The 21,402-nt window shown below is 39.0% G+C and overlaps 1 protein-coding gene across 9 annotated transcripts in view; it reads right to left on the bottom strand.

The window, feature by feature from the left end:
- The window catches only part of CTNND2 (catenin delta 2), a 1,172,806-nt gene that overhangs the window by 461,709 nt on the left and 689,695 nt on the right, over positions 1-21,402 (bottom strand). For all 9 annotated transcript variants that reach the window (XM_074945030.1, XM_074945027.1, XM_074945025.1 and 6 more), the window contains one exon: positions 20,378-20,550. In XM_074945030.1, the coding sequence (XP_074801131.1) occupies positions 20,378-20,550 (173 nt within the window). The remainder of the gene's footprint in view (positions 1-20,377; positions 20,551-21,402) is intronic.

Here is a 21,402-nt window from a genome sequence, read left to right as displayed (position 1 = left end):
TCCCCTCCAGCAAAATCTTAGTTAGTTTTACTTCTCTTGTATAGCTGGGGTCCTCCACTGATTATGTGTGCTTTACTTAGTGTTGGGAAGAATATTCTAACATATTTTTATCTCGGTATTGGTAATAAGAGGGTATAAGCAATATTATCACACAAATCATGTGTTTCAAAGGACTTTTTAGCTTTGTACTTCAGAAAGGTAGTAGGCATAGTAGTTCATAGTAGAGTTGCTAACAAAAATAGCAGACTGTAAACAAAGATAAGACATTTCAAATCTCATGTACACAGAGAACTGCTTTGTCTACACCCCAGTGGGGGATAATCCTCACAGGGGAAAAAAGGTATGAGAATGGAAAACTCACTACACACAAATTACCTCTCCTCCCCCCATCTCTACTCATGGCAGCAAGATCGCTTGCAAGACTAAAGGAAGCATAATTGAAATGGGGGGAATGGTCCTGGCCCGGAGGTTTTCCAGCCAGTACAGACTGCTGAAAGCTTTTGGGTGAGAGAAACCTTTTTGCTTTTAAACCTATTAGCCTTGGAAAAGTTTAGAAATTAGCTTGTGTTTATCTGTTTATTTCTTTTGTTACCAACTCTGACTTTTATGCCTTATCACTTGTAAATCACTTAAAATCCATCTTTCTCTAATTAATAAACTTTTTTATTGTTTTATCTGGATTCAGTTTGCATATGGATTGAAGTGCAAGGGGCACTTCTCTTGAGACAGCAAAGCTGGTGCGCACAATCATTCCCAGTGTTGGAATGACAGACTATGAGCTTGCACTGTTCAGCAGTGCACTGTACAGTGCAATACACACATTCCTGGGGTGCAAGGCTGGGGCTGGGGACATATGGGTGTCACTCTGCATCTCTTCCTGGATGGCTGGGAGACCATTCATGTAAAAATCTGGGAGTGATTTTACTTGCTAGTGGCTGTGCATAAGCAGGCTAGGAATGGCTGATCTGACAGGAAAGCAGTGTAAAAGGCAGCCCAGGCTAGAGAATTAGGGAACTCAGCAGTTCAACAGTCCATGTTGCACAGTAGGAAAGAAGAAGTAGGACCACAAAGCACTGAGGCTGGGGAGGAGATTAAAGATAATTTAGGTATGGCCCAGCACCTAAATGAATACTTTGCCTCAGGTTTTAAAAGGGTAATGAGGAGCTCAGGGGCAGTGGCAGGGTGGCTCATGGAGGCTAAATGATGATAAGTAAGTAAAAATGACCACATACAAGGTGGAAGCAAAATTCAAATGGCTTAATAGGACCAAATTGGGGAGCCTGGATAATCTCCATCCAAGAATATTAAAGGAACTGGCACATGACATTGCAAGCCCCATAGCAAGGATTTTTAATGAATCCACAAATTTGGGGGTTTTACCCTATGATTGGAGAATTAGAAAGAGAGAAACTATCTTTAAGAAAGGACCAAAAAAGTGATCTGGGAAACTACGGGCCCATTCATTCCACCTCACTTGTATGCAAGGTCTTGGAATAACTTTTGAAAGAGAGAATAGCTAAGAACATAGAGATAAATTGGCATAAAATACAATATGGTTTTACAAAGGTTACATCTTGCCAGACCAACCTGATCTCTTTGTTTAAGAAGATAATTGATTTTCTAGACAAAGACAATGCAGTATCTCTAATCTACCTGGATTTCAGTAACACATTTGATACAGTTCCACATCGGAAATTACAGTTAAATTGGAGAGGAGGAAGATTTATACAAGAATCAAAAGGTGGGTAAGGAACTGATTAAAGGTGAGAATATAGTGGCTCATGATGAACTGTCAGACTAGAAAGAGGTTATTAATGGAGTTCCTCAAGGATCAGTCTTCAGACCAATCTTTAACATTTTCATTAATGATCTTGGCACGAAAAGTGATAGTGTGCTAATAAAATTTGTGGATGGTACAAAGTTGGGAGGTATTGCCAACATGAAAGAGGATGGGAATATCCTACAATATTTGGACAATCTTAAAGACTGGAGTAATAGAAATGGGATAAAATCTACTAGTGCAAGGTAATCTATGCATCAGGGAAATCTATGCATGCACATAGGAACCAACAACAAGAATTTTTGCTATAAGCTGGGGAGATATCAGTTGGAAGAGACAGAGGATGAGAGAGACCTGGCTGTGTTGGTTGATCACAGGAAGAATATGAGCCACCAATGTGATGCACCTGTGAAAAAGGCTAATGCCACTCTAGAATGCATTAGTTGAGTTATTTCCAGTAGAGACAGGAAATGTTATTATTACCACTATACACGGCACTGGTGAGATCTCAGCTGGAATACTGTGCGCAGTTCTGGTCTCCCGTTTTTAAGAAAGATTAATTCAGTTTGGAATAGGTACAGAAAAGGGCTACTAGGATGATCAGAGGAATGGAGAACCTGCCTCACGAGAGGAAATTTAAGAGTTTGGCTAGTTTAGCCTAAAGATATGATAGCTTTCTACAAACACATCAAAGGGGTAACCAAAGAAAGCGAGGACTTATTTAAGTTAAGGGCCAATGTTAACATAAGAACAAATAGATAATATGGCCATCAACAAATGTAGGCTTGAAATTAGACAAAAGTTTCTATCCATTAGAGGACTGAAGTTCTGGAACAGCCTTCCAATAGGAGTAATGGGGCAAAAAATCTAATTTGTTTTAAGACTGAGCTTGATAGTTAACGGAGGGGATGGTACGATGACATTGCCTACATTGTATTATGGCCCATCTGCACCTGCTATTAGCAAATATCTCCAATGGCTGCAGATGGGACATTAGATGGGGAGGGCTTTGAGTTAGTATGGAGAATTATTTCCCAGGTATCTGGCTGCTGGGTCTTTCCCACGTCCTCAAGGTCTAGCTGATCACAATATTTGGAATCAGAAAGGAATTTTCTCTTGGTCAGATTGGCAGAGACCCTGGGTGTGTTTCTCTTTCTTGTGAAGCAGGTGACACAGGTCACTTGCTGGTTTGAACTACAGTAAATGGTGGATTCTCTGTAACTTGAAGTCTTTAAATCTTTAACTCTTTTCAAGTCTTCAAAGATCTGAAGACTTTAGTAACTCAGCCAGAGGTTAAGGACCTACAACAGGAGTAGGTGGATGAGGTTCTGTAGCCTGCTATGTGCAGGTGGTCAGAGTAGATGATCATGATGGTCCCTTCTGGCCTTAAATTCTATGAGTCTACATAGGCACTAATAAGAATGCATCACGGGATAGCTCACAGACAGCATATGATGTCAGGAACCTTTGAAGCATTCTGAAGAAGTAGAATATCCAAGCAATCTTCTCTGAGATCCTTCCTGTGCCACAAGCAAAGAAAGACAAAAGGCAGAAGATTCTGGAAATGAATCACTGGCTACATAAGTGGTGTAGGGCAGAGGGTTTTGGTTTTGTGAAACATTGTTGCACGTTCTGTGGGGAGAGGGGAGCTGTATAGTTTGGATGGCCTCCACCTCAGCAGAAGGGGGACCAATCTTCTTGGGAACAGGCTGGCTAGAGTAGTCAGGAGGGGATTAAACTGATAGCAAAAGTGGAGGATAAAAAGAGGGATGATATGAGCACTCATTTGGCACAGAATCAAGATGGTGAGAACAAAATTAACCAAAGAAACAAAGGACACAAAGACAAAAATTATTTAATTACCTATACATCAATGCTAGGAGCCTAGATAACAAACAAGAGGAATTGGAATTGCTCATTTATGAGCATGAATTTCATCTAGTTGGTATTATTGTAACCTGGTGGGATGATTCCCATGATTGAAATGTTAAAGTCAATGGTTATAATCTACTTAGGAAGGATCAAGTGGGCAAAAGAGAAGAGGGAATGGCACTCTGTCAAAAATTACATTACCTGTTTCTGAGTCACAGACAACTCAGAAGAAAATGATCTTAAATGCTTATGAATCAATGTCCTAATGTTGCACAAGCACAAGACAGGATATTAGTTGGTGTCTACTACAGACATAGCATCTGGAAGAAAGAGGAAGTTGACAGTAATGAATATAAATCAGAAGATAGGATTTATACAAAATTGCTAAGGGAAGTAAAGAGACACAAGGAGAAATCTATGGCCAGAAGAGTTAAGAACATAAGAACAGCCATACTGGGTCAGATCAAAGGTGCATCTAGCCCAGTATCCTGTCTTCCGACAGTGGCCAATGCCAGGTGCTTCAGAGGGAATGAACAGAACAGCTAATCATCAGATGATCCATCCCCTGTCACTCATTCCCAGCTTCTGGCAAACAGAGGCAAGGGACACATCCCTGCCCATCCTGGCTAATAGCCATTCACAGACCTATCCTCCATGAATTTATCTGGTATAGTCTTGGCCTTCACAACATCCCCTAGCAAACAGTTTCATAGATTGACTGTGCGTTGTGTGAAGAAATACTTCCTTTTGTTTGTTTTAAACCTGCTGCCTATTAATTTCATTTGGTGACCCCTAGTTTTTGTGTTATGAGAAGGAGTTAATAACACTTCCTTATTTACTTTCTCCATACTAGTCATGATTTTATAGACCTCTATCTTATCCCCCCTTAATCATCTCTTTTCCAATCTGAAAAGTCCCAGCCTTATTAATCTCTCCTCATAAGAAAGCTCTTCCACACCTCTAATAGTTTTTGTTGCCCTTTTCTGAACCTTTTCCAATTCCAATATATCTTTTTTGAGATGGGGCAACCATGCCTGCATGCTGTATTCAAGATGTGGATGTACTATGGATTTATATAGAGGCAATATGATATTTTTGTCTTATTATCTATCCCTTTCCTAATGATTCCCAACATTATGTTAGCTTTTTTGACTGCCACTGCAGATTGAGCAGATGTTTTCAGAGAACTATCTGCAATGACTGCAAGATCTCTTTCTTGAGTGGTAACAGATAATTTAGTCCCCATCTTTTAATATGTATAGTTGGGATTATGTTTTTTTGATGTGCATTACTTTGCATTTATCAACACTGAATTTCATCTGCCATTTTGTTCCCCAGTCACCAGTTTTGTGAGATCTCTTTGTAACTCTTTGTAGTCTGCTTTCAACTTAACTATCTTGAATAGTTTTGTATCATCTGCAAATTTTGCCATCTCACCGTTTACCCCTTTTTCCAGATCATTTAGGAATATGTTGAACAGCATTGGTCCCGGTAGAGATCCCTGGGGGACACCAGAAGAAGAGGGAATATTTTTGTATTTTAGGAATAAAAAGAATCCTGACAATGGTATTATGGTAGAATTATCATTATGGTAGAATTATTAATAATCATGCAGAAAAGGAAGAAGTGTTCAATACATTTTTCTGTTTTGTATTTGGGAAAAAAAAGACAAAGTCTAATTATATGATGTTGATAAGACTCCATTTGATTAGTATCGCAGGAGGATGTTAAATAGCAACTCATAAAGTGAGACATTTCTAAATCAGCAAGTCCAGATAACTTGCAAACAAGAGTTTTAACAGAGCTGGGGCGCTGGCTAGAGCATTAATGTTGATTTTCAATCAGTCTTGGAACACCGGAGAACTTCCAGAAAACTGGAAAGAAAGCTCATGTTGTGCCAATATTTAAAAAGGGTAAAAAGGGTAAACCTGGATAATTAAAGGTCTGTCATCAATCCCGGGCAAGATAATGAAGCAGCTGATATGGGACTCAATTAATAAAGAATTAAATGAGGGTAATATAATTAATGCCAACCACCATGGGTTTATGGAAAATAGATCCGTCAAACTAACTTGACATCTTTTTTGATGAGATTATAAGTTTGGTTGATAAAGGTAATAGTACTGATGTAATATACTTAGACTTCTGTAAGGTGGTTGACTAGGTACCACTTGACATTTTGATTGAAAAACTAGAATGATATAAAATTAACTAGGCACAGATTAAATAGATTAAAAGCTGGTTTCTGATGGGTCTCAAAATGTAATTGTAAACTCAGAATCATCACCATGCAGGTGTGTTTCTAGTGAGGTCCTGCAGGGATCTGTTCTTGGACCGAGGCTTTAAACATTTTTATCAATGACCTGGAGGAAAACATAAAATTATCCCTAATAAAGTTTGCAGATGACAGAAATACTGGGGGAGTGGTAAATAATGAGAAGGGACAAGTCACTGACACAGAACAATCTGGGCGCAAGTAAACAATATGTGTTTTAATATGACTAAATTTAAATGTATACATCTAGGAACAAAGAATGTGGGACATACATACAGGAAGGTGGAATTCTATCCTGAGAAGCTATGATTTTAAAATGACTTGGGGGTTGTGGTGGGTAATCAGCTGAACATGAACAGCTAGTGTGATGCTGTGGTCAAAAGGGCCAATGTGATCCTCGGGTGCATAAACAGGGGAATCTCAAGTAGAAGCAGAGACGTTATTTTACCTCTGCATTTGGCACTGGTGTGACCACTGCTGGAATATCATGTCCAGTTTTGGTCCCCACAATTCAAGGAGGATGTAGATAAACTGAAGAGGGCTCAGAGAAGAGCCACGAGAAAGATTAAAGGATTAGAAATCATGCCTTAAAGTGATAGACACAAGGCACTCAATCTATTTAGCTCAACTAAGAGAAGGTTAAGGGGTGACTTGATTACTGTCTATAAGTATCTACATGGGGAACAAATATTTAATAATAGGCTTTCAATCTAGAAGATAAAAGTATAACATGATCCAATGGCTGTACATTGAAACTAGATGAATACAAACTGGAATTTGATAGGAAGCTACGAGGTTGTTGAATCCTCTTGCTTTTGTCTGCCTATGGGCACAGTGGGGAAAAATAATTCAGAGGGCCTACCTTCTGCTTGCACAAAACAGGTTGCTTAACACCCAAGAATCAGATTTCTAAACAAAATGCCTGTTTGTGTGTCCATGAAAGGAGGGCCCTTTGAAACTGTAGCTCATTGTATACAGTTTATTGTTGATGTCTTCCTACTTTTATTTTATATTTTTCACTCTTAGTAATAGATGTTGTGAGAACACTAATAGAGCTGTGAAAAACAGAACTTTCTGTTCCATGTTTAGACAAGCAAGAGAGAAAGGTAGATTTTGAGATTGGCCAACAGAGCTTTGTATCCCCATTGAAATTCCTGGGTATTGATTTGGACTCAATGGTCCAAATAGTCTAAGTGTTGTGTGTCTGTCACCCAGCTAAAAACCTGCACTGATGCATACAAATTGATTTTCAGGCATTTAGGACTGTATCTTAGAGTCAGAGACGATTGAATGAAAATATCACAATGTAAGATTAGTAAGTGTTCAAAAAGTAGTGGGGAGGAGTAATTAGGCGTGCAAATCAAAGTGTTGAAAATCTTGTGTGCACAAGGCTTATTCTGGTCAGATAGCTCTAGATGACTAATAACTACAACTAAGAAACATTAGGTAGACCCAAAACTACTTGCTAATAAAATGACTTGTGGGTAATTTAGCAAAGGGAAGACATAGAATCATAGAATCATAGAATATCAGGGTTGGAAGGGACCTCAGGAGGTCATCTAGTCCAACCTCCTGCTCAAAGCAGGACCAATCCCCAACTAAATCATCCCAGCCAGGACTTTGTCAAGCCTGACCTTAAAAACCTCTAAGGAAGGAGATCCCACCACCTCCCTAGGTAACGCATTCCAGTGTTTCACCACCCTCCTAGTGAAAAAGTTTTTCCGAATATCCAACCTAAACCTCCCCCACTGCAACTTGAGACCATTACTCCTTGTTCTGTCATCAGCTACCACTGAGAACAGTCTAGATCCATCCTCTTTGGAATCCCCTTTCAGGTAGTTGAAAGCAGCTATCAAATCCCCCCTCATTCTTCTCTTCCGCAGACTAAACAATCCCAGTTCCCTCAGCCTCTCCTCATAAGTCATGTGTTCCAGTCCCCTAATCATTTTTGTTGCTCTCCGCTGGACGTTTTACAATTTTTCCACAACCTTCTTGTTGTGTGGGGCCCAAAACTGGACACAGTACTCCAGATGAGGCCTCACCAATGTCGAATAGAGGGGAACGATCACGTCCCTCGATCTGCTGGCAATGCCCCTACGTATACATCCCAAAATGCCATTGGCCTTCTTGGCAACAAGGGCACACTGCTGACTTATATCCAGCTTCTTGTCCACTGTAACCCCTAGGTCCTGTTGTGCCTGGGGTAAGACATAAAAGATAGTGGATGACAAAACTGTACTGGAACAAACTGACCAACAGGAATACATTAGCCTGTCCACATCTATCTATCTATCTATCTACCTACCTATCTATGCAGAGTTACAAATCTAGGTCATTAGGCAAACAACAGATCATTTGGCATCTCAGTGAAAAGATTTGAGGAATAAAGCTCAGAGAAATGACACTTCACCAAAAAAACTAAAGCCACTTCAAACTATTGTCATCTTTATCACCAATAAATAAATAAGTAATACATAAATAAAATAAATAAATATATACAAATTGGGAAAAAAATAAAAAAGATTCTATTCTCAGGAGAAAGAGTTATCAGATTTGTCTTTGATATATGGATGCTACGGTGAGCCCTGAATATATATGTATTTATATAAAATTCTAATCTACACATTGTAGGCACTAAGAAGTAAAATCTTTGTAGGCAGCTAGGTAACTAGTTCAGCCTCACAATGACTTTTGGTCATTTGGCTCCTTGGGAATGAAATGAAGGTGTGATTCTAATGTCATATAGTAGGTGTACAGTTAACATTCCTGTTATCAAACAACCACAATAAAGTATATTATGCCTAATGCATTAATATGGGCCTGGCTACTATCTGTTAGGAGTGTCAAGATAGATAACTTAAAAGTATATGTTTAAAAATACCAGCGCTTCTTGTTACATATATTGTTATTTAATATAATAAATATTTCAGTTGTGCCTGGGGTAAGGAGTATCAAAGAAAGCCCTTGTAAAACACAAAGATATCCAGAGTTCCATGTGAGGAGCAAAAATATTAAGGGCAAACCTAGCTCCTATTTCAGTCACCAGTAAAACCTGCCATTGACTTTAACAGAGCAGGACTGGGCTGTAAAATTGACTAACAGAAATTGTATGTTTGAAGATTCCCTAGAGACAAAGGTACAAAGAAGAGGCCAGTAGAACTGATTGCATAAAGTTGCATAGGCCAGAGGCAGGCATTTTCCTCACTCACTTCATGCTGCGTACAACCTCTGAAGATACCACAATTTATTTGGTCACACAAAATTACACATCCAAAACTCACACTAGTTTGACAACCGGACTCGACTTCCATGTTTTGATTACCTCACCCAGTGTGTGCTGTACTTATTCAAAATTCTAATTTAAAAATATAGTTTTAATCGTAAACTCAACATGGGAAGAAACCCCAAAATGTCTCTTTGTTAGAAAGAACAAACATTATTGCAATCACTTTAATTCAAAAACATAATGTACTCCTTTGAAACTGAATAGTAATATTCTTTTAAGTGTAGCACTAAAGAAACCAGTGCACACCAGGTTTAAATAATTGAGTAGGTTTATTTATTCCACAAAACAAATCACCACCAGCTTTTTTAAAGTTCCAATTGAGTCATGAATATCTTCTTCTGCTTGTTTTTCCACTAAAATTGTGTCAACGCTACAAAACCCACACAGAGATGTGACCTGCAGAGTGGATACTTGGTCAAAATGGGGCACTGTATGCTTGGACATACATTCTACACAGGCCACATTTTCATATTAAGTAGAAGCATTTTAGAACTTCGTGAGTTGCATAATTAGAATGCTGTGTATATATGAGGGAATAAATGTTGCTGTACTATGCTTGTCTTTTTTCGGAGTTGATGGGATTGGGAAGAGAGAGGAGAGTCCTCTCTGATGTGTTCATTTTTCTAGAGCAACTCATGCTACATTTTTATACTTCCCAAAGTAGTTTAGTTTTTAGTGCAATTTCTGTCCAGTTATCCTTATTGTGGCATGCAAAGATCCTGAGTCTATCCTTCTCCCGTCTATCCTTCTCCCATATCCTGAGCATAGGCTTCAGAGAAGCAAATGAAGATACAGTGGCAGTAGCTGGTTTGGGGATCCAAAATACTAGCAGAAGGCAGTTCTACTTTCTATTTTCCATGAATACAAACTATTCTTGGGAATTGCTCTATTTCCTTTCATGGTCAAAAATACTTCTCATGCCCATATGTGAAATTCAACTTCAAATACACCATCTGCTAAATCCTGCCAGAGGCAGTGTGAAGTCACTATTTTGTATGTTGTTTGGGTAGAATATCATGCAGCCTAGTGGCTGCCATATACATAATCCAAGTAAGGCAGCTAAAAAAGCCAGAGTAGATCTTTGACTGTACCAGCAAAAGGCATTTTGGTTTTAGAGTTTGCTTTCACTATAAACCGGACTAGTGCCATGTCACGGTTTTGTTGAATGACAAAAATTCAAGGCTCTGTCATGGAGGATAGAGGGATAAAGTCACAAAATTCCTGGTAAAATGCCAATACTCCTGGGTCACAATAATTTTTAAATAAAAATCTTTTATTTTGTAATTCAAATTGATTTAAAGATTTAAAATGTATATGCTGGTTCTAGGGTGACCAGATGTCCTGATTTTATAGGTTTCAGAGTAGCAGCTGTGTTAGTCTGTATCCGCAAAAAGAAAAGGAGGACTTGTAGCACCTTAGAGACTAACAAATTTATTTGAGCATAAGCTCACGAAAGCTTATGCTCAAGTAAATTTGTTAGTCTCTAAGGTGCGACAAGTCCTCCTTTTGATTTTATAGGGACAGTCCCGATATTTGGGGCTTTTTTTTAATATGGGTTCCTTTTACCCCCCGTCCCCAGTCCAGATTTTTCACACTTGCTATCTGGTCACCCTAGCTGGTTCACTCCCAAACCATTTAGCAGCACAGGAAAGCGTGCAAGGGAGAACTCCTGCTGCAGCCTCAGCCTCTGCAAAGGCAGCAGCATCCGTAAGTGCTGGAAACATCCTCAACCAGCAATGTAAATGCTACGTCTTTCCTAAAAAAGATCAAAAACTATCACAAAATCTGTGACTAACCATGAACTCTAACCAGGAGCACTCCAGCTCCCCTTTACCTGCTATGCTCCTCAGGTTTTAAGTTGGTAGCGCTCTAGGTTATAAGTAAAACTGGTCACAATCCTGTCTTCCAAACTGAGTACTCACTATTTACCTACTCGTATGAAAATTTCCCATATCAACAGTCATTCGTATTGTCCGTAATAAAAAGTCATGACAACCATGGACTCTGTGACAAAAATGAAACCTTAATTAAAAATATAGAACATAGTATGATTTGAACACAATATAATTTGGGGAATTATAGGGAAACTGGAATAACCCCAAGTAACTGGTATGCTGTCTCTATAATCTATAATTGAATACTCCAGTTTGACAAAAAAATTAGAATTCATTTTGCAGCAATTTTATAGAAAATTCTCAAACTAACTAATTTATTAAATTAAATTGTCTGAAAATTACATTTTCAAAAATTATTCCCACTCCTACTGCTACAGCTTGCTTTGGGACTATTTAAATACTTTCCCACACACTTGGGTATCACACTTGTTCAGGGACAGTTATATTCCTTGCACAGAGATACCAGAAGCAATTCATATGAACAATTCCAGCTCCTGTGGATGATCTAGACAATCCAATAGTGATCGCAAAATGGAGTCCAAGCAGGAATTCCTGACTCCCTTTAATCAATGACTGCTGCTGGCTCCATATTTACAACTTTCCACACACAACCTCCCCTTTTAACAATCTTCTCTCTCAGATATCTTTAATTGTATTTGTTCCAAGTTTTAGAGGGTGCTCTTTTGTTTTAAGTTTTCTAGACATATGTCAATCTGCTTTATGTTGGGGAAATAGAATCCCATTCAAAAATAACACATGAAGGCACACAACCGAATACTGACAATGTACAAGTACTTATATACAAATGCTAGAAGTGTAAATACTCTGATGGGTGAACTTGAGTGCCTGGCATTTTAAATGAGGATATTGATATAACAGGCATTTCAGAAACTTGGTGGAATGAGGATATCAATGGTACATGGTAATACCATGGTACATAATATATAGGAATGACAGAGTAAGTCACCTTTGTGGGGGAGTGGCATTATCTATAAAGGAAATAATAGAATCAAATAAGGCACAAATCTTACATGAAACAAATTGTACCATAAACTTCTTATGGATAGAAATTCCATGCTTGAAGAATAAAAGTATAGCAGTAGGAATATACTACCAACCACCTGACCAGGATGGTGTCAGTTACTGTGAAATTCCCAGGGAGATTAGAGAGGCTATAAAAACAGAAAATATAACATTAATGGGGGATTTCAACCATCCCCATATAGACTGGATAAATGTCACCTCAGGGTGTGATGAAGAGATAAAATTTCTAGACACCATTACTGAATGCTTCTTGGAGCATTTAGTCCTGGAACCTACAAGGGGAGAGGCAAACCTTGATTCAGTCGTAAATGGAGCACAGGATCTGGTCCAAGAGGTAACTATAACTGAACCACTTGGTAATAGTGACCATAATGTAATTAAATGTAACATTCTTGTAAGGGAGATAATAACCAAAAAAATCCATTATGGTAACATTTGACTTTACAGAATAACTACACAAAAATGAGGATGCTTGTTAGATGGAAATTAAAAAGAACCGTCACAAGGGTTAAATGCCTGCAAACAGCATGGGGACCATTTAAAAACACCATAAGAGAGGTTCAGACTAAGTGTATATTCCAAATCAGATAACACAATAAGAGGACTAAAAGAATGTCACAATGGCTAAAGAGAAGAGTAATGGAGACAGTCCGAAGCAAAAAAGCACCCTTTAAAATTTGGAAATCAAAACCTAGTGAGGATAACAGGAAGGAGCACACACACTGACAGGTTAAGTGTAAAAGTATAACAAGGAAGATTGAGAAAGAATTTGAGAAGCAACTTGTGAAAAACACAAAAACTAACGGTAAGAATTTTTTCAAGTATATCAGAAGCAGGAAGCCTGCTAAACAGGCAGTGGGGCCAGTAGATAACAAAATTGTTAAAAGAACAGGAGTACTTGTGGCACCTTAGAGACTAACAAAGCACCCGATGGAGTGAGCTGTAGCTCACAAAAGCTTATGCTCAAAGAAATTTGTTAGTCTCTAAGGTGCCACAAGTCCTCCTGTTCTTTTTGCGAAAACAAACTAACACGGCTGCTACTCTGAAAATTGTTAAAGGAGCACTCAAGGAAGATAAGCTCATTGCAGAGAAGTTAAATGAATTCTTTGCATCAGTTTTCAGTGGATGTGGGAGAGGTACCCACATCAGAACTATTCTTTTTAGTTGATGCATCTGAACTTCGGTCCCACACTGATGTGTCAATAGAAGAGGTTTTATGAACAAATTGATAAATTAAACAGTAATAAGTCACTAGGACCAGATGGTGTTCACCTAAGGGTTCTGAAGGAATTCAAATAGGAAATTGCAGAACTACTAATTGTGGTATGTAACTTATTGCTGAAACAAACCTCTGTACCAGATGACTGGAGGGTAGCTAACATAATGCCGATTTTTAAAAAGGGCTCCGGAGGGGATCCTGGCTATTGCAGGCCAGTAAGCCTAATTTTAGTACCAAGCAAATTGGTTTACACTACAGTAGAGAGCAGAATTATCAGACACGTACAGGGAAAGAGAAGTTATGCCTCACCAATCTATTAGAATTTTTGGAGCATGTTAACCAGAATGTGTATAAGGGTGTTCCAGTGATATGGTTGTGACCGAAAGGACCCCAGTATTCATACCCTACATGCTATTTTAATGATCTTTGCACAAAATATTCCTTGTGAGGTATCATTTGAAAACTAATAACTTGCTGGTCAATAATATCCTGGTGAAATGTATGTTCCAACTTTATATATAAAGTCATGTGATCCCCCTGTGTTATGTTATGGCCACATGTACAAAACTACACAACCCTGCCTAGGTAAAAGTTGTTAAACTTGTCTATCTTAAACAGAGGGATATGTGTTTGCCTCAGTTGACATACAAGTAGTAAACAAAGTCCTAGAGACACCAGGGGAAGGAAATGGCAGGAGACAGAGAAAATTTTCATTTCAACAAACACAGGTGGGAAAAAAGAGCATGGAGCCTCCTTTACCACCAGACTCAATGTTGCCTCCTTTATTGTTTGAATAAACTTTCCTTTGAGGTATAATCTTCAGAAGAATCCACTTGAAGAATTCACTGGACTGTAAAAGAGAGGGGAAGAAAACCCCAACTTCTCTCTTTCACCTTAGAAGGCAAAAGCACCAGCACCTTTGGGCCTCTGGGAGAGATCCTGACCGAGGAAAGGATCAGTCACCACCTTGGTGGAAAACTGTGGGTGGGAAAGGCCATCTTGAACAAAGCCTTGAACCAAGATTAAGTTTCAGACTTTTAGATGTGCGTTTTTACTTTTATTTGCTTGTAACCATTTTTAACTGTATTTCTTATACTTGAATTCACTTAAAATCCTATCTTCTTTTGTTAATAAACTTGTTTTATTTTTTAATCTCAACCAATCCAGTCTGTGTTTAAACTGAACTACTTGGTTACTCCAGGTAAAGTAGCAAACTGTTTAATATTGACTCCTTACAGGGGCAACGAACCTTTAATATCTGAACTATCCAGGAGAGAGCTGGACAACACAGAACATGCATATTTCTGAAAATGCAAGACTGGGAAAGACTAGGGGAAGCCAGAGTGTGACTGCTGTGTTGCTGACAGACTGTTGGGGTCAGAGTTGCTGGAGCAGGGCTACAGCTATACACAGACACTCAAGGTGTGATCTGCATGCTGGTGGCCTGTTTGTGAGCAGCCCAGGTTGGGAGGTACAACAGCAAAGCATCGTGAGGCACCCAGGGTTAGAGACAGGCAGTGACACAACCCCTCACTGCCCTGAATTTGAACCCCTGAATGTGACAATCGTGTATTTGGATGTTCAGAAAGCCTTTGACAAGGTTCCTCTCAAAGGGTCTTAAGCAAAGTAAGCTGACATAGGATAACATATATTATATATCAGTAACTGGTTAAAAGATAGGAAACAGGGTATGAATTAATGGTCAGTTTTCACAATGGAGAGAGGTAAACAGTGGGGTCCCTCAAGGGTCTGTGAGGGACTGTACAATATATTCATTAATTAACTGGAAAAGGGGGTGAACAGTGAAGTGACAAAATTTGCAGATATACAAAATTATTCAAGATAGTTAAGTCCAATGATGACTGCGAAGAATTACAGGGGAACCTCACAAATTGCGTGACTGGGAAACAAATGACAGATGAAATTCAACATTAATAAGTGCAAAGTAACGCACATTAGAAAAAATGATCCCAACTACCCATATATAATGATAGGTCCTAAATTATCTGTTACCACTGAGAAAAGAGATCTTCAAATCATCATGGAAAGTTCTCTGAAAATTTCAGCTCAGTGTGCAGCAGCAACCAAAAAGGCTAACAGAATATTAGGAACTACTAGGAAAGGCATAGAAAATACATAAATAAAATATTATTATGCCACTATGTAAATCTATGGTGCGCCCACACTTTGAATATTATGTCCAGTTCTGGTTGCACTCTCTCAAAAAGGATATAGTGGAACTGAAAAAGGTTCAGAAAAGTGGAACAAAGATGACGAAGGATATGGAACAACTTCCATAAGCAGAGAAACTAAAAAGATTAGGGCTGTTCAGCTTACAAAAGCGAAAACTAAAGGGGGGCGATGAGAGAAATCTATAAAATCACAATTTACCCTTTCCCACAAAACAAAACAAAAGAGTCACCCAATTAAATTAATAGGCAGCAGATTTAACACAAACAAGAGAAAATACTTTTTCACACATAGCAAAATTAACCTGTGGAACTCATTGCCATGGGATGCTGGGATGGTGAAAAGTTTAAATGGGCTAAAAAAACTTAGAATAGTTCATGGAGGATATGTCCATCAATGGCTATTAGCCAAGATGGTCAGGGATGTAACCCCATCCCCAGGATGACCCTAAACAACTGACTGTCAGAAGCTGGGAGGAGAAGATAGTGGTGGATCTCTCAAAAATTGCTCTGCTCTGTACACGCCCCCTGAAGTTCTGGTACTGGCCACTGTTGGAAGACAGGATACTGGGCTAAATAAGCCATTGGTCTGATGTAGTATGGCGGTTCATAGACTTGTGTGCTTTTGTTACCCTTAGCAAGATAACAGTGTATAAGTAAATTTATTTATTACTAATCTTTTTCAATATTTAAACAATTATCTTCAAAAGTTTTTCCCCAGAAAAAGTCAATGTATTGATCACATATAATATCCTTCTACATATATAAATTCACACACACACCACCTGGAGGAATGGAGAGAAAATATATTGTATTTTCCAGGTCTCTTTTGCTTATTCAGCAATATAATAGATAGAGTAGATTGGTAGGTTAGACTTATTACCTATCTAACTGGCGCAGGCTGACTAGTTGTGCATAACTGTGTTATGTTGAAACAACAAGGAGTCTGGTGGCATCTTAAAGACGAACAGATTTATTTGAGCATAAACTTTCGTGGGTAAAAATCTCACTTCTGCAGATGCATGGAGTGCTCTCCATATGGCTAAATTTAGTGCCTTGCATGGTGTCAAGTATCAGGGGGTAGCCGTGTTAGTCTGTATCCATAAAAACAACAAGGAGTCCAGTGCCACCTTAAAGACTAACAGATTTATTTGAGCATAAGCTTTCGTGGGTAAAAACCTCACTTCTTCAAGATGCATGTGTTATGTTGAATGATACACGTGTAATTTTTCAGAACAAAACTGTTCAATGTTGGTGCACAGGGAAGAAATATATAAATATATATTACTACATTTCTTTGCCTCTGCCCTATGGGTTTAAGCTAGTCCTTTTTTCCCTCTATCAGAGAAATATAATATCTAGGGCCCTACCAAATTCACGGCCATGAAAAACGCGTCACAGACCATGAAATCTGTTTTTTTGTGTGCTTTTATCCTATACTATACCGATTTCATGGGGGGAGACCAGAGTCCCTCAAATTGGGGGTCCTGACCCAAAAGGGAGTTGCAGGGGCCACAAGGTTATTTTAGGGGGGATTGTGGCATTCCCACCCTCATTTCTGTACTGCGTTCAGAGCTAGGCCGGAGAGCAGCAGCTGTTGGCCAGGCATCCCGCTCTGAAGGCAGCGCCCTTCCAGCAGCAGCGCAGAAGGTTAGCATTACCATACCATGCCACCCTTAGTTCTGCACTGCTACCTTCAGAGCTGGGCGGACGGAGCGCGATGGCTGCTGACTGAGGGCCCAGCCCTGCAGGCAGTAGTGCAGAAGTAAGGATGGCGATACCGTACCATGGCATCCTTACTTCTGCACTGCTGCTGATGGCACCTCTGCCTTTAGAGCTGGGCTCTTGGCCAGCAGCCACCGCTCTCCAGCTACCCAGCTCTGATGGCAGCAACGCCACCTGCAGCAGTGCAAAAGGAAGGGTAGCAGTACCGCAACCCCCCACCCCCCCACAATAACTCTACAACCCCCTCACAACTCCTTTTCGGGTCAGGATCCCAAAATTACAACACTGTGAAATTTCAGATTTAAATAGCTGAAATCATGAAATTTACTATTTTTAAAATTCTATGAAAGTGAAATTGACCAAAATAGACTGTGAATTTGGTAGGGCCCTAATAATATCATTATAAATATAATAAAACAATCCATGTTTTCTAACCTTAAAGGGATGTCTCTCTCTCTCTCTCTCCATCCTCCATTTTTATTCACTTCTTTAAAAAAACAACCCTAGTACTCTTTTAAAAAAAAAAAACAACTTTTCCTTTCATGTCTCAGTTACTAGGAGGGAAAAGATGGTCCAGTGGCTAGGACACTACCTTAGGACATGGGAGACCTGGTCTCAACGCCCCACTCTACCATGGACTTCTTATCTGACCTTGGGCAAGTCCCATGGATTCTCTGTGCCTCAGTTCCCATCTGTAAAATGGAGATAATAATTCTTCACTATCTCACAGGGGTGTTATGAGGACAAATACAATAAGGATTATGAAGCACTCACAGATACACTGAGGAGAAACACTATATCAGGTTGTTATTATTATTATTATTACTGCTTTATTTTACTAACATTCTTTTTTCCTGCTTCTACTTGTGTTCCCTGTCCCCTTTACAGTTTTTATTTTTCCTCAATCTCTCCTCTCATTTCTTTTTCTCTCCAGCTCCAGCTATCATCTTTCAAGTTCCTCTGACCATCCGCTTTCCAGGTGACCGTCATCCCATGACTCCCCCATTAATCTCTCCCGCAATTATTGAATTCAGTCCAATTCAAGCCTATTTCTCCTCTCACAACTCAAGTCTGTCTACATTCCCTTGCTCATTGCTGAAGCCATGTTCTAGGGACCAGTCCTCTCCTCTGTAGTCATGTTTCAGGAATCAACTCACCCTGAAAGGTGGTAGATACAGCCTTCAGGGATCCCCTAAATTCTTGCAAGTACCCACCTGGGCTGCATGTGGGTCTGATTGCCTTTCAGGTATTTTGGGGGGCTATCCCTGTTCACCTCCTGGCTCCAATGCAGCAGGAGGGCAGGGATGCCCCTAGGGAACTATAGAGAGGCTGTTATGTGTCAAGACAGCCTTAATTCCCTGAAGCTATACTGATTCAACTTGAGCCCTGGGTAGAATACTAAACATGTAACAATTTTTAGCTGACTGTACTTTATTTCATTTTTCAGATTTGAGAATAGTGAGACTTTTTTATTCACACTATTGAGAGAACTGAATAATGTATCTATGTCTGTATCACATACCTGTGCAGTATCTACCTACCACCTACTGCTTTCTCTCTGGGCTTTATAAGGCTTTGTAAGTTCAACATAGAACTCTGAAGAAGAAGTGAACTATGACATACAAAAATACCCTACCACCACACTAACATGGATAACTGAAGTTAATCCTTTCAAAAATTGCTTTGGAAAGCTGTTGTCTAGGAGGCTCAGTGAAGAGTAAAGGTGTAGGATGCAGATGCTTTATATGACTGAGTTTTTCTGTACTATTTGCAAGAATTCCAGATGGATCAAATTATCTCTGAGTAGTAGCTATTTAAGTAGATATTAAATATTTGCATGTCGCTTACCTCAGTGCCATTCCTGGAGTTTCTCTTTTGTTTCCTTCCTAGATATCTGCGGTTGTGAAGCAGGGCAGGTTGAACCAAACTAAACTGTCCAATAAAACTAAAATGGAACCAAACCCCATTTTAAAATGTTGTTTATCTCATCTTTGTGCCCTCTGCTGCTGGCAAAAACCAAGATGTACAGAAGCATGGATATCATGTGAGAAAAAAAACTGTTTTTGTGGCATTTCTGATCCAGATGAAACTGGAAATCTCATAAGAAATCTTGTTGTTCTGAAATTTCTACCCCAGTGTATGGATGGAAGAGGTTCAGATAAAGCGGCAAAACTTTTGGAAGTTTTTTATGTAAACTGAAGCTAAACTGACAGAGGAAGGGGGGTGGAGCCTTGAAGATCATGAAATGGGGGAATGGTATAAGTGTCAGAGCAGAACCGGTTGCAGAAAATCACTCAAACAAGAGAGCTGTCATGGGAAGGGATCTTCAGAGAGTATGGATGAGTATCTGAACTTTTGGATGCCTACCTGAACTGAATTTCTAAACCTTTAAAATAGGTTGATCATTTACCTGCTAAATTATTTGTGTATCTTCACATACATAAAACAATGGCAGTGTGCGGGGAAGTAGGTCCAGCTGCATCTGTGAGGATCAATTCAGATGGAATTAAGCCACTGTACCACGCAATAAATTAGACCTCTGTATTAGATTCTGCATCATTTTCTAACTTTTGATTTATACTTCACCCTGTTTCAGTTTTGATTGCTTTGCACTGACAGCTATCACAAGTGACAGATAACAATGGTACTGCAACAAGGCTGCAATTTAGCTGTACAACCACGATTTTACTGACCATTTGTCCAGAACCATATGTTAGTTCAGTGATATTTAAAGAAGGAAAAACACATAAAATAATAATAATACAATGGCACATTTGAAAAATTAAACATTAACACCACCCAAAATTTTCAAACCGGAATGCCTAAAAATTAGTCACCTAAATCCTCATGTACGTACATAAATAAAAGTGGCTTGCAATGTTTTCTTTAACTCAGCATCATTTTGTCCAGCAGCTTTAAATTTACAAAATCAAGGATGTGACTTTACTACATTCTGCTATGGAAATAGTACACAGCAACAAAAAGGGCTCATTAGGATTTGTTGAGACACTAAGCATAGAATAAACTTATTTTCTCAGAGCACCCTTGAACAGTGTGTGGTGTAAAAGATCTATGCTGCTCCTCAAACATACCTGGCTGTAGCTCTGAATGGCAGCTCTGGCTTGACTGCTGCGGGATGGGAGCTGTGATGTTGCTGTTTCACCCAGGGCAAGGGTCTGGTTGCTATGGTAGCTCGCTGAATACTGGAAAGACCCTTCAGGTTTGGAATTGAGCTGAAGTGCACTCTGGGATAGAAGGCTGGGCCCTGTGGTGAAAGTAATTTTGAGCAGTCAGTGACAGTCTCAGTGAAAGAGAAAGAGCATGTATTATTTATCAACAGTTGCTAGGAATTATCAAATGAATGGTTCCAGTTTTTCACATTTTGACTTTTCAGAACTAAAATCAGGTCAGATAATTTAAAGTGGCACATTATCGCTTAAACATCATTATTTCGGCATTCGCAAAAAGTAAACAACATTGTTTCAAAAAACAAGTTGCCTTATTCTGCTAAACAAATTAACAAGACTAAGCAAAACAGATAGTAGTATTTGATAAAAGAGTCCTGATTTTTCCTGATTCCATATAAAGTATTCTATGTTTAAAATATGTTTTCAAGGTTTTGTTTTATAAACACTTCGTTTAGTTCCCATAATTAAATCCAGTCATTCAGTAGAGGAGATGCTGAAAAGTCCTCCTCCTGGAACCCCAGCACATTAAATCTATTGATCACTGACAATTTGTAGTATATATGTGGTGATGTAATACTTTGGTGCCTGTACGGAAGAAAGACTTTAAAATATTAATAGCTCCTCTCATCATGTAGGACTCACCCTGTTCTCAGTGAATCTCCAATGACTAGTTTGTCAGCTTATCTTATCTTTTCTATCAGCGTAATGCACAGTAGGAGAAGGAAGTAAAGATAGTGTGCTTAAATTGGTACTGCCAAAGTGAAATGTATTTAGAGTGATGCGGAAATGAGCAGTACTACTTCCCCTAATAATTTAGCTGTTCTGTGAAACTAAAACATACTTTCAAAAGGCATTAGGTTTATTTATAAATGATTTAGCACATTTTTATATATATGTATCTTGAAATTTAATCTCCTAATTTTAATACT

This window comes from Natator depressus, chromosome 2 (assembly GCF_965152275.1).
Source record: "Natator depressus isolate rNatDep1 chromosome 2, rNatDep2.hap1, whole genome shotgun sequence".
NCBI classification, from domain to species: domain Eukaryota; kingdom Metazoa; phylum Chordata; order Testudines; family Cheloniidae; genus Natator; species Natator depressus.
Note: the sequence above shows the minus strand (reverse complement) of the source record. Positions and strands in the feature narration are given on the sequence as shown.